The sequence below is a fragment of the Gavialis gangeticus genome, unplaced genomic scaffold, assembly GCF_001723915.1.
Source record: "Gavialis gangeticus isolate Ggan-Ray unplaced genomic scaffold, GavGan_comp1, whole genome shotgun sequence".
Lineage (NCBI taxonomy): Eukaryota > Metazoa > Chordata > Crocodylia > Gavialidae > Gavialis > Gavialis gangeticus.
In genome coordinates, this window is record NW_017729011.1 from 9,149,078 (window position 1) to 9,161,807 (window position 12,730).

The following is a 12,730-nucleotide window of genomic DNA, read 5'->3' on the forward strand; positions in this document are numbered from 1 at the left end:
TTTTGAAAAGGACCCATGCTCTTGTAAAAAAAAAAAAAAAAAAAATCAGTTTCCAATTCGTGCAGTGCTCTTGTGATATACCCATCATAGGATCCTAACACACCACAGATATTTGGTATTGTGCTGTATTTTTTATGCCACAGACTTTCTTCAGTTCCTGCCAGTGCTGATTTGACTTACCAGTTTATCTTTGCATTTTTAATTGACCATATCCATCAAATGGAAGAGACAAATCTGTAAGGAGTCATCCTTCTGCTTTCTACCATATCTGGTCTTCTAATATATCTGGTCTTCTTCTTTCTACCATATCTAGTCTTCTAGAGCAGTAAGACACCCCATGCATTTTTACTATGTTCTCATTCTCTACAACTTAACTAGTCCTTTAATAATGGTAACAACAACATTTTCAATGGTAACAAATAACTTTCTGAAACTACTTCTAAATCATCAATCTAACCTGCTACCCTTCACCTCTTCTTTCTGGTCATGGCTATTTAAGATTTACCAGCAGATTTTTGGGAGAGCAAGAGACAGAAAGGGTTTTATCTAATGCTATGATATCGTGTGAACTAACACTGAGGCAACCTAGGTTATTCAGGATAAGAAATGACAATTGGCATAAACTGGTTGGTATGAAAAAAGGTTGCAATTAGTGCTAAATCTCCCCTGTGCCATAGAGAATTATTGTGTCATTACCTCTGGATTCAAATATCAACTGACTTACTCTGTCTTTGCACCTGCTTTTCATTGGTTCCTGTCAGTGGAAAGCATTTACTATTACAGTTCCATTTGTTTCTTGCTAATTAAGTATAAAACTCAGCTGCTGAAAATCAGCCTAAGTCCAGTAACTTCAGTGGGGCTATATTCACAGCAGCTGGAGCTCTAGCCCAGGAAGTCCCTTCCAGTACATATATTCACTCAGTTGCTCCCTGTTTTTCTTTTTCTTGAGAATAGTGTGTAGAGATTAGAAGTGATCTAATTACAGAGAAGTAAGATTTACAAGCTTTTTTTTGTTGGCAGAGAGGAGAGGAGATTATAAATCTTATTTTGTGATGTCTGTCAATCTCAGTCATATTAGCATAATTCAGCTAAAGACATCCTCTGAATTTTCCCTGGTGCATTAAAGTCAGAATTTAAACCCAACTTATCTTTCCTTTTACCCAAACTTGGTACATTAAGATAATGGTTTATTTCTAGGGGGAGAGGGGTTGAGTTATACCTATGGTGCTACAAAGGCTGGTCTATACATACTGGATGGAAAGGTTGCCCCAAGGACATTTTGGGACAGATGAGTTTATTGGTTAAAATATATATTTGACCAAACACTGCCCTATTTCTTGTGTGGAAATGCTGAGTAGGATGAGGGCTGGTCTGGTGATTAAGGCACTGTAGAAGTGCTCAGGAGCTTTTTATTAAACTCTTGAATTTGTCACAGGTTTTGTGCAAAAGTCTATAAATCTCTGTACTTTGGTTTCCCATCTGTAAAATGGGTATTAATATTTCCCTTCCTTCTGAAGCAGTAGTGAATGTAATTTGGAAATATTTGTGACCTACTAAAATACACCGTGCTAGGGATCTTAAAGAAAGATAGATGATAGCAAGAAAATCATTAGTTACTCCAGCTTTATAGCAGCATAAGTCAGAGCAGAACTTTGAAATATTACAGGCAATAGAAAATATTTTTTCTTCCCATTCTGCTCACCCTGTTTATCCTTTGTCTCTCTGTAGTTCTTATTTTATCCCACCTGCTTTTTCTTTTCTCCCACTTTCTCACAGCCACTACTAATAAGAAGGTGAATCAAATACTATTTGAATATAGGGCAGGTAATTGAGCCTCAGGTGGTTTTGAAATAAGCAGCAATGAATGTGAACCCATTCCTAGACCAGATGAAATCCAATGCTCCTCAGTGTGCAGGAGTGAGCCATTATAATAACACCTTATAATCAGATTAATGTTCATATTGGTTGGTAAAAACGCTTTAGTGCAATGACACATTGGGGTAAATTCAGAAATGCTTGTTATTTCCTCAGCCATGCATTGGTTTCCGGCAGTACAAAGTAATTTGCAAGTTTTTTTTCCACTGGCTTGGCTTTTACGTCAAGAGGAGAGCTTGGGTAAAATGTTAAGATTTGCAAATTAGTTTTTTTCCCCATGTTGGATATCATTTGTATTCTAAGCCAGACAAAATGCATTTATTGTCATTTACATGGATCATCTTACCTCCCACAAAATGAAGTGTATTGCCTGGCTTTTCAGGAGTAGGCCCCTGAAAGAAAAGAAAGGGACATATGTTTATTCTGATATCTATGAGTGTTTGTGTTTAAGGCATGAATGAGTTTCAAGTTATACTCCATTTCTCAAGGGTGAAATTGAACCTTGTTACGAAAATTGTTTCAAAGCCTTCTGAAGCACTTGAGTCCTGCAGTGCCCCCTTTGAGCCAAACTGTGTCTTAGGTAGTGCATAGGCTCCTTGCTAGCTTTCTGTATTGGGTGGGATTTTACCTTCACCTGAAGTTCACAATATAGACCTTATGCTGAGCAGATGTTTTGGGGACCTGAAGAGTCTCTTCCCTTCTGAATGGGAGCCTTTTCTCTTTCAAATGGTTGGGAAGTCAGCTTTCCTGTTGTGTGTGTTAGTGTAAACATGGAAGCACGAGGTCCTAAAAAATTTTTTTTTCAAGTTTGTGAAGCACAGAATAGAAGATAACAATGTGCCTCTTGAAGTAGGGAACCTGCCAGTGCCAAATCCTGCTCCCTTTGACTTGAGTGGGATGGATGAAAATAAAAATCTCAGCTCCCTGTAACTATACCATTGCAAGTGTCAAATGGAAGCATATGTTTTTCCTTTTCTGCACCTTTCTCCTCTTACTTCTCCCTGGGACAGGAAGCACAGTGGCAAAAAACACCCCCACAAGAAAGGTTCTTCACTCTGTGTTCTTATCTTTTTAGCAGGAAGCACTGATAATGCACAAGGAAACGTACTCCAGTCCGCAGTCCTTGCCTGTGTTCCCAGGTGTGTGTTTTTCCCCCCCATCAACACACAGACACACCCTTAAATATGTGCTTTTTTGAGTAGGGGTTATAACTGGAGCTGTGCTTTATCTTAGACTAGAACACATTCATTTCCAGGGCAAATCTCCTGCATGCTATTTCCATTTATTCAATGGTTCCTATAATTGATGTGGTTTACCAGAGGAAGAACTCTAGAGCATCTCAATATACAGAGCCATGAGCTGTGTCACAGACAAAGACAGACAAGTGCAGAAACCATGAGGACACAGAAATGTGGGTGCAGGTTTGCAGCATGGACTGTCATTTCCAGGCTGCTCAAATTTGGGTGCCCATCATTTGTGCTAGCTGTCCAGTGCAGACATCACCCTTGAGACTATACCAGGTCCAGTTTACAAGACTCAAGACTAAAGGGATTACATAGCTTGAAAGCATCCAAAATTTCTGACAGTGACTCGTCATTCATGATAAACTGGAAAACTGAAATACTCATTTCTACCTGAGGCTGCTCTTAGCTGAGGCATAACACAAACGGTAGATGTTAGTGCCACACAGGTAGAAATCTATCTAGTTTCTTATGTAGTTCATGTTATATAATATCTGATTAACAGTCTGCATCTTCACAACATCCCTGAAAAACATAGGGTAAGTCATCCTTATTTTACAGTGGGAGAGCTGAGACTGCATAGATAGATTATTTTGGTAAAGATTGTACAGACTCCCTATCTTTGGGCTGGGATTTAAGTGTCAGTCTTGTAAACACCAGGCCATGTAAAAGTTGTTGAATTTGGTCACATGAAAAAGGAAACCTTAGATCTGCAGTTATATTCTGCAAAATGAAATGGGTTCACTCCTGCCTATAAGGGAGTGCTTTTCAAAGTGATTGAGACCTAAGGAGACACAAGCATTAGTGTGAAATATTCACCTTTCAAACTTTCCTCTGAGATGGAGGTTAGGGAAAGGAATTCTGGCATCTCATTGCCTGCCATGCAGTCGGGGTGATTTGAAGGAAATTAAAATGTACTAATGTATCACATTTCCTCCTGGGAAGTCTTCAAATAAATGAAAATAGCAGATACTAATGCATTTTATTTCAGCATCAATTGCATAGACATCCCAATAAAACTTTAGTGTTTGCTTCTAAACATTGTTCTTGTTGCTGTTATTTTCCTTTCCCATAGCAAGAAGGATTCAGTTTAATGCTATAATTTGAAATGTAAAGAGTTACCCTCTAGGAGCAAAAAGAGATTAAATTGTACAGTACAAGCTTGGGGAAAATCTCATTATAAATGAATTTCAGCCTGTCTGTAACAGCTCTGGGTGTGGATGATGAATGATCTCAATCATTACTCAGCAAGCAGGATAATTTGAGTTTGCTTCATTAGAGAAAATGATAATCAGGTGTCATTGAAAGCCATCTTTTTTAATGTTTCTCAAAAATCTTCTCAAATTAAATCAATCTGGTGCCTCATCTGTTGTCTAATCAAAGTCATCTTAATAAATGTCTCTTGCACTCCCCTTTCCTTGTAAGAGAACCTGCGAAGGTCATGTATCCCCTGATTGGGAAGAAATAATACCCATAAGTATTTAGCAATCATGCAGCACAAAACAGGGAGGTATGCAGATTATTGTTATGATAGATACTGCCACATGCCCTAGTAAAATATGCATTCAAAAAAGGGAAACATACTTTTATATGTCATTAGAAAGCTTGAATGCAAGGTCAAACTCAAGGCTGTTGTAAAAAGGTGTCACTCCACTGACTTCAGTGTACCGTAGTTATGCCTGCTTTGAAGTCTATCTCAATGCTTTTGGAGGGGTTCAACCAGAATCTGAAACACCAAAATACATATTCCCTTCCAGGTCCAGCTCTTATGTAGTCACAAACCATTCAGCCCAGGTTGTGAAACCCAAATGGTTTGAATACAGTGTTTGAACAAACATTCAGATATGCATATGTATTTGCTGGTTTTTACTCGATATAAAGTCAAATTTCTGGCTACACTGAAGTCAGCATGAAGTCCGTGGGATTTTCAGGCAAGCCAGACTTTTATGGCTATTGAAATTCCTCACTTTAAGTATCAGAAACAAGGATACAGGCTAATGCTCCTGAGAACTGAAGGTCTCTTTTCACAAACGTTTTGACATGTATGATTTTTTCTTATAGAAGCCATCTAAAAACACTTAGAAAACAATGCCCCATGGAAAAAATCATTGGGGCAGCATCATTAGGTCTGAGGTCCTGAGAGCCTGAGCATCTGCCCCTCTGATTCAGTTTAGCCAAATTTGTGCCCACTCAATTTATCTGGAAATTAAGGGGCAAAATCTAGCATTAATAAGGTTAATGGAAGTTTTACCATTCATTTTAAGGAGACCAGGATTTCACTCTGATTCAAGCAATCATGAAAACAGCAGTTGTCCCCTATATTTCTGTTCTTTACAGATACAAGAATGTTAAGACTGTCAAATTATTTCTGAACTTAAAGAAAGTTAAGAAAGATAAACTTCATAAAAGCCCATAATAAGCTATTTATTTAATTTGTAATCCTATTATATTTGTTACACCATAGGCTGCAAAGTGCTGGTCATAGTTACATCATAACAGTGCTTTATTTTGTTCACCCACGGATTGCAAAAATACTTCAATATTTAAAATGGTTATTCTTATTTTATAGATAGGGAAACGAAAGCAGAGACAGTTTAAATAAGTGGTCCCAAATCACACGGGTATTTGGAGGCAGAGCTGAGAATGAATGATATTCTTAGTCCTCATACTGTATCTGATAAGAGGTATCATTAATTCCAGAGTAAATACTAATACATGACTTTAGTGGGGGTGAAAGGGAACAGACTGACAACCTTAGACTGTGAAGGACTCTACATATATACAGAAGAGTTACAGTATACATTGCAGCAGCATGGTCTTTCCATGCTGAGCCCTATGATGCCTCCATTCTGTTTGGCAGGGTTTTGTTCTAGATAAAAAGAAAATGGCATGTTTTCCCTGAGCAGAGAGAGGTAGATAGCGGTCTTAGTTTGCATACAGGAAAAAGGCAGGGTAGATTTTCACCTTATACATCAAATTTCTCTCTCCTTCTTATACGCTGCTGTGCACATGTCCTTCCACAGCATCTGATGAAGTGAGCTTCAGCCCAGGAAAGCTTGCGCTATACACACATACATACATGCATACATATTTACATATTTATATCTACCTACTTTGGCTAGCCTATAAGGTGCAGATCTACTTGGCCTTCTACTTCACTTCAGATTAACACAACAAAAGGTCATTTCTAAATGCAACTCTATCTTCTGCCTCATTTTCCATGACCGCCCAGTGTTTTCGCTCTTTCTCCCTCTGTCTCTTTCAAGATTGCCCACCAGGGGGTGCTAATTAATGCAATTTGGGACATCTTTGTGTAGAAAAAGAAAAAGTGATTTTTTGTTCGTGGCTGACCCAGGCTCAATTCCAGCTGATAACATTATTTTAGAATTTTAAACAAAGCAGGTTTGGAAACAAACTAGATCATTTAATGTAAGTATTGCACATGCACCTATAATCCTGCACATCACTACTGTACCAGGCCTGGAGAGCTTTGATAAAGGATGTTGCCAGGTTGAAAACACGAGTATTTCGAAACCCTCTGAAACTGAGAGTGATCAACCAACTGTGAGTCAGGCAACAAGGTATCGCTCTGGTTATTGATAGAGTATACTGTAGTCTAGGGTGGCTTTCAACAAATAGTTGCCTAATTTACCATATTTGCTGAAACATTTTAGTAGAATGGTTTAACTGAAAGCAGGAGCTCCACAATAATTAGTGTATATTTCTGGCCCAACAGGTTTCTCTGAGCGCATGGCTATAACAGCACTGGAAGTGACGGGGAGACAGGAGTTTTTTGTAGCAGAAACAAAAATAAAAGGAAGAATCCTCTCTAATGAACTCATTCATTTTATGAAAAACAAGATCTTATTTGAAAGCTCTATTGGTGCTACATTTCCAGTTGATCTGTTTTTCTGGACGATGAAGAAGCGAGTGGACTATTTCCAGACGTGATTCCAAGGATTCTGTGCTTCCTGAACAGGAAGTTTTTATACGCCACTTTTCTAAAGAAGTGGGTATGCAATTTTGATGTGCTCTAAAATGCACTGAGATTAATATTATTTAATAACATTTGTACTGGATTTAGATGAGTTGGGATTGTTAGGGAATTTTGATCTTTTATGTTGTGCAATCTATGATTTGAGAGCTCCTCCTTTAGTATTTATTGAATTTCTCCCTGCATATTCCTGAGTCAAGTGTGTGCGTCTAAACTAAATGAGTGGGAATTCATCAATGAGGTGGTTTTGCAACTGAAAAAAACTTGAGACAGAAAATCTAGATATCTCATCAGTCTGATGATACAAGATTCTGCCCCACTCCTGAGAGGTAAGTTCACTTTAGGGTAGCTGGGGAGTCTGCATTTTCTCATAGGAGTAAACCCAAAGAGCTAACTATGTATCTCTCATGACGAGACCTTCCAATTAACACCTGCAAGGTGGAGGTACCATATGCAGTAGACCAAGACTGTACGTAGACCAGAAGACACCCAACCTGAGAAACAAATATAGCTATCAAAGGAGTTTCTGACACCTCTCACCCTGACTGCTTGAGCACGAAGGAAGGTGTGTGTTACAAATGCACACTGCATCCCATTGAGGAACTCATAAAGTGTCAACATTCATTATCTGGGCCTGAAGAGGTAGTTCCTCAAGGATAGAGACTGAAGGAAATGCAACAGAATAGTGGACTTTTCAGGTCATGGAAAGCAAGACCAGAAAATAATGCTCTTTACTTCCAAATTCCCCTTGCAAATAAAAATGATTTTATAAATCACTACATCACACACTTGGATGACCTGTTTTTTCCTTCTCCGAACCTATTTGCAAAATTGTTGTAGTGAGTTCCTTTATGAAATGAATCATAGAATCACAGAATCAGTGAGAAGGGACCTAGACAGATCATCTAGTCTGACCCCCTGCCATGGGCAGGAAGGAGCGCTGGGTGTGGCAGGGGTCATAAGACCCCAGCCAGGTGCCCATCCAGTCTCCTCTTGAAGATCTCCAGGGAAGGTGAGAGCACCACCTCTCTGGGAAGCCTGTTCCAGGCTCTGGCCACCCTTACAGTGAAGCAGTTCTTCCCAATATCTAACCTAAAGCTATCCTCCCTCAGCTTGTGGCCATTGTTCCTGGTGACTCCAAGGGAGGCCCTGGTGAACAGACTTTCCCCGAGTCCCTGCTGCTGACCCCTGAGAAGGTTGTAGGCAGCCACAAGTTCCCCCCTCAGTCTCCTCTTGTGGAGACTGAAGAGATTCAGGTCCCTCAGCCTCTCCTCACAGGGCTGGCCACGGAGGCCCCCAACCATACGAGTGGCCTCTGGACCCTCTCCAGGTTCTCCACGTCCCTCTTGAAGTGCGGCACCCAGAACTGGACACAGTACTCCAGCTGCGGCCTGACCAACTGAGGTTCAGGGACGCAGAGGGGGCATTGAAGATCCTTAATTCTTCAATATTATCATTCCACTGCATTTAGGGTAACAGCATTTATCCTGTTGGAGAGCTAATTTAGTGTTAAATTTAGTATTAATAAGAACTAATGAAATCTGCTTTGTGTAAACTATCTGCAGTAATTCAGTAATTAACTGGTCCATTATTTGAAGGCTCTGCTTTAATGTACCACTATCTGATTATTATAATAAAATACCTGCATCTCACTCTGATACATGAATTCAAGAATACGATCATGTTTTACGTTGGTGTAACAACACTGATTTCAATTAAGTGGCTCCTTAATCACCTTGGTATAATGGAGAGACAAATCAGGCCTCAGAGGTATCTTTTCTCACAAATGTGTAGGTAATTTTTCTCCCTCTCTCATGCACACATTTACACACATACTAGATTTAATAAATCAAGAAAAGCAATTTGCTGAAGGGCAGTGTTTTTCAGATCAACTTTCTTTTATGTACCAAGATCTTAAGCTGTTTTTTTCCCCCCAAAATATATTCTGTCTAAAAGTCATATTGATGGGTCTGCCAGAGCTTGGATTTACTATACAACTCTTAAGACTATTTCAATTAATGGCAAAATGTTCACTGACTTCAACAGGGCCAGGATTTTGTCCACTGTTGTTATTTAACTCAACCAAGAAAGATGGCCACTTGCTGTCTCCCTTGCAAAAAATGCATTGGCTCCTCATTCTTCCCAGCTCAGAGCTGTCCTCTTATTTTCAAAAGCTTACACAGTCTTGCCTTCAGCCTGCCTCACATTCACTGCTCCCTGTCATCATTTTGAACTGAACTCCTGTTCTTCCCCACAGCCTTGGCACTATGACTTCAAGCATGTTCCCTTCTGCCACTCTTGCTAGCTTACAATGCCCTCTCTGCGTCCCTGAACCTCAGCTGACTTTCCATTTCCTTTCAAACACAGTCTGAAGAAAATATCTGTTCTCCACCTTCAGTTTCTTACCAGGTCTTTTTATTTCTCTTTCGTTGATTTTGATTTTGAAGTCTGAATGCTTTCAAGAATTGACCATAAAGTGCTTTTGCTCCTCTATTTTTTCCTGTAAATCACCATTTCATATAGATATTTGGTATCATATGCACTGAGGTGCTGTGCACTGTATCAATCAATTAACTACCACGGGAAGATAGGAATTGCTGGGCTAGATCAGTCTCATCATCTATCTACTTCTATATCCTGTTCCTTCTAGTGGGCAGCTCCAGAGTCTTCAGCAAGAAGTTCAAGAAACTCTGAAGTAGTTAGTAATGTTATATCCTGCCCCCATAAGAGTTTTAGTCTTGTTGTCCCTGATGCCCAGTTGTTGACTTAAAGCCCAGAGCATGAACTGTTTCTGTCTTTCTTGTATAGAATTAATGGTGCATAAAAAATTAGTTTGGTACCTAGAGGAAAAATGTTTCCATCCCAGCTTTTTTCTATCTCCCTCATTTCCCACCCCTTCTCTACCTAATTCATATGATTTTAGGAGAAAAGAGACTTATTTTTTTGATTACAAGAAACTTTCTTTTCACAGCAGAAGGAAAAAGAAACCAAGGAGAAAAGGTGGAAATTGCTTACCGTCTTCTGAACGATTAAGATCATGATGGTTGCTAGGGCAAACACGAGGCAGACAGAGAGGAAAGCAGTGGTGAAATAGAAATACGATTTGTCAGTGGCCACGGGCCTCCTTGAAACAGAGTCTTCAGTCATCTTTATGGCTGCTTCATGAGAGTCATTCACCTGGAAAAATGTTTGCTCTTGTGGTGAGCACATTCTTTTATAGTCTTCAGTGTAACAATCTGTATCTCCCCTTGATCGCATTCAAACTTGTAGCCCATCTTGGTTCCTAGCAGGATTTTCCCCCTTCATCCTGGCTCATGTGATCTGGAAAAAAAGCTTCATCATTCGCCGTACGAAGAAAAATGGACCTGGGGGCGTGAGGCAGGACGCAGCTGCGAAGAGGGGAAGACGCTTCATATTCTTGATCAGGGATTTCACGACGGCAATCTCGCATGCTGCATCGGAGGTTTCTGATGTCAGAAGGTGAACAGTAACCAGGACCATTTCCCCCCTCCCCTTCCACCGTCTTTCTCTGAAACTGAGTACAATGCAAATTATGTTTCACTTTAAGCTCAACTGCATCGACGGTTTGGTACTGTATATCACACTAGCTAGTGTCTTCCTGTTTCATAGTGCAATTCCTTCTCATTCTTAGTAGAGTACTGTGGTCTGGAGGTATTGTCAAAGTATGAATGTATGATTGTGGGTCTGATGAGCATTAATTCAGACAGACAATATTTGGAGACAGTGTATAGGATTTTCATGGTGTCTTAATGACTTAGGAGCAGAATTCCCACTGTAAGTCAGAGGAACATGCATACTGAAGAAGAGATGATTGCAAATGTTTGTTTGAAAAGATTATTCTGTCAAAAATGCATTTTTTTCAAAACCAATGTGTTTTACAGAAGTGTATTGGCCTGGCTACTAAGGTACAAGTTGGAGTTTTGACCATCAGAGTGAGAGCAGCTTCAACAGAATAGCTAGTAGTGAGGGGTTTCAGATATACACAGGGAATGTGGAAGGCTCAAATTCAAGTCCATTTCTTACTTAACTGGATCAGAAGCTTGAACCTGTGCCTCCCATGTGAGTGCCCTAACAAGGATCCCACCAGCTGCTCTGCAGTAGGGATCTAATTTGTGTTTTTCTCTTCTCTCCTTTGTATTTTTCACCAACATAATTCTGGTGGTTTCAGTTTTGTTCCAATTTAGAGTGAAAAATAAATGCCAGCACCATAAAAAAAACTGCCAATACCACACAATTTTGGTTTCTGGCCAGCACCTTTTTTATGTGTGTAAATCATGTGGGCACTCTTTAAAGTGCAACCAGTAGACACAGTTCTGCTTTGGATGTCCATCTGTATGTGCCCACTGACACCACCTGGATTGCGTGACTATAGTTAGTGGAAGGGGGATTTTTCTCAGTTATTCTGAGAGAAGCACAATAATCAATGTCTCATTCACTCCACTGTGGATGAACAGTCCCTGGCATTTTTTGTACTTGTATTTCACATCAGCTAATCCCTACCTTTAATTTTGGGGATGAAAACATTACCTTGATAATTACTAGGCCTCACTGGAAAGTAGACAGTAAAGAGAATCAAGGCTGAAAAGACCTTGTAATGGCCTAAAAGCAGATATTGTTGTACAACATCTGCTCCTGGTGGACCATAGAGAAGTTAGTAGGATGGGTATATAGAGAACAAGGATTGGTTTGTGATTAATGCTCAGTCCCCAGCCCACATGTCAACTAATGTCCACATTGGACATTGGTCAGATAATGTACCATGTAATCTGGCCTGTGGGACTCCCCATGGATCTTGCCATGGCCCTGAGTACTAAGTCTGGCATGCAGGATGGTCCCATGGCATTCATCCAGCCTTCAGGGCCAAAACTGTGAGCACCAGTGCACCAGACTAAGACTAAGAGGAATAAGGCTTCATTCCTTTGAGCTGAGAAGTCATGCAATCAATCAGTAACACAGATCAACTGTACAATGGTGATGCTAGTGCCGTTCTGCACTTGTGTCCATTGATACTGCATGGCATTTGCATTGTATAGGTATAACTATCCTGATACTTATGCAACAAATGGTGTTAATAAATAAAGGAATTTAGGTACTATGTTGGTGATGGCTGTAAAAGCAGAGAGTTTAATGAAAATCAGTGGGGAAGAAATGACTGTATATCTTGGGGCATTTCAGCTGTAGTGCAAATAAAAGCAACTCGCACTGAATTTGGTTCATCACCTGAGCTAAGGTGGAAAATGGATATAAACAACACCTTAGGGCAGCATTAGACAACATTATTTGGACAACTAGTTCTATCTAAAATGTTTTCCTCAGTTGTCAAATAAAATAAATTTGGGGGGAGGTGAGCACGCTAGCAGGGAAGGAGAGATTGCAGAGGGATCTGGATAGGTTACAGGGGTGGGCTAACAGGAACAGGATGCGTTTTAATACGGACAAGTGCAGGGTGCTGCACTTGGGCAGTAGGAACCAGCAGCACACTTACACAATGGGGAACTCCCTACTTGAGAGCACGGAGGCAGAAAGAGATCTTGGAGTCATTATTGACTCCAAGATGAACATGGGCCGACAATGCGAGGTCATGGTTGGCAGGGCTAAC

At 40.1% G+C, this 12,730-nt stretch overlaps 1 protein-coding gene across 1 annotated transcript in view; it reads right to left on the reverse strand.

The window, feature by feature from the left end:
• The window catches only part of TNFSF8 (tumor necrosis factor superfamily member 8), a 27,967-nt gene extending 17,393 nt beyond the window's left edge, over positions 1-10,574 (reverse strand). Inside the window, exons 1-2 of the mRNA XM_019510289.1 lie at positions 10,126-10,574; positions 2,222-2,267 (exon numbers count right to left, since the gene is read on the reverse strand). Of these exons, the coding sequence (XP_019365834.1) occupies positions 2,222-2,267; positions 10,126-10,368 (289 nt within the window). The 5' untranslated portion in view covers positions 10,369-10,574. The remainder of the gene's footprint in view (positions 1-2,221; positions 2,268-10,125) is intronic.
• Between the last annotated feature and the right edge of the window lie 2,156 nt (positions 10,575-12,730).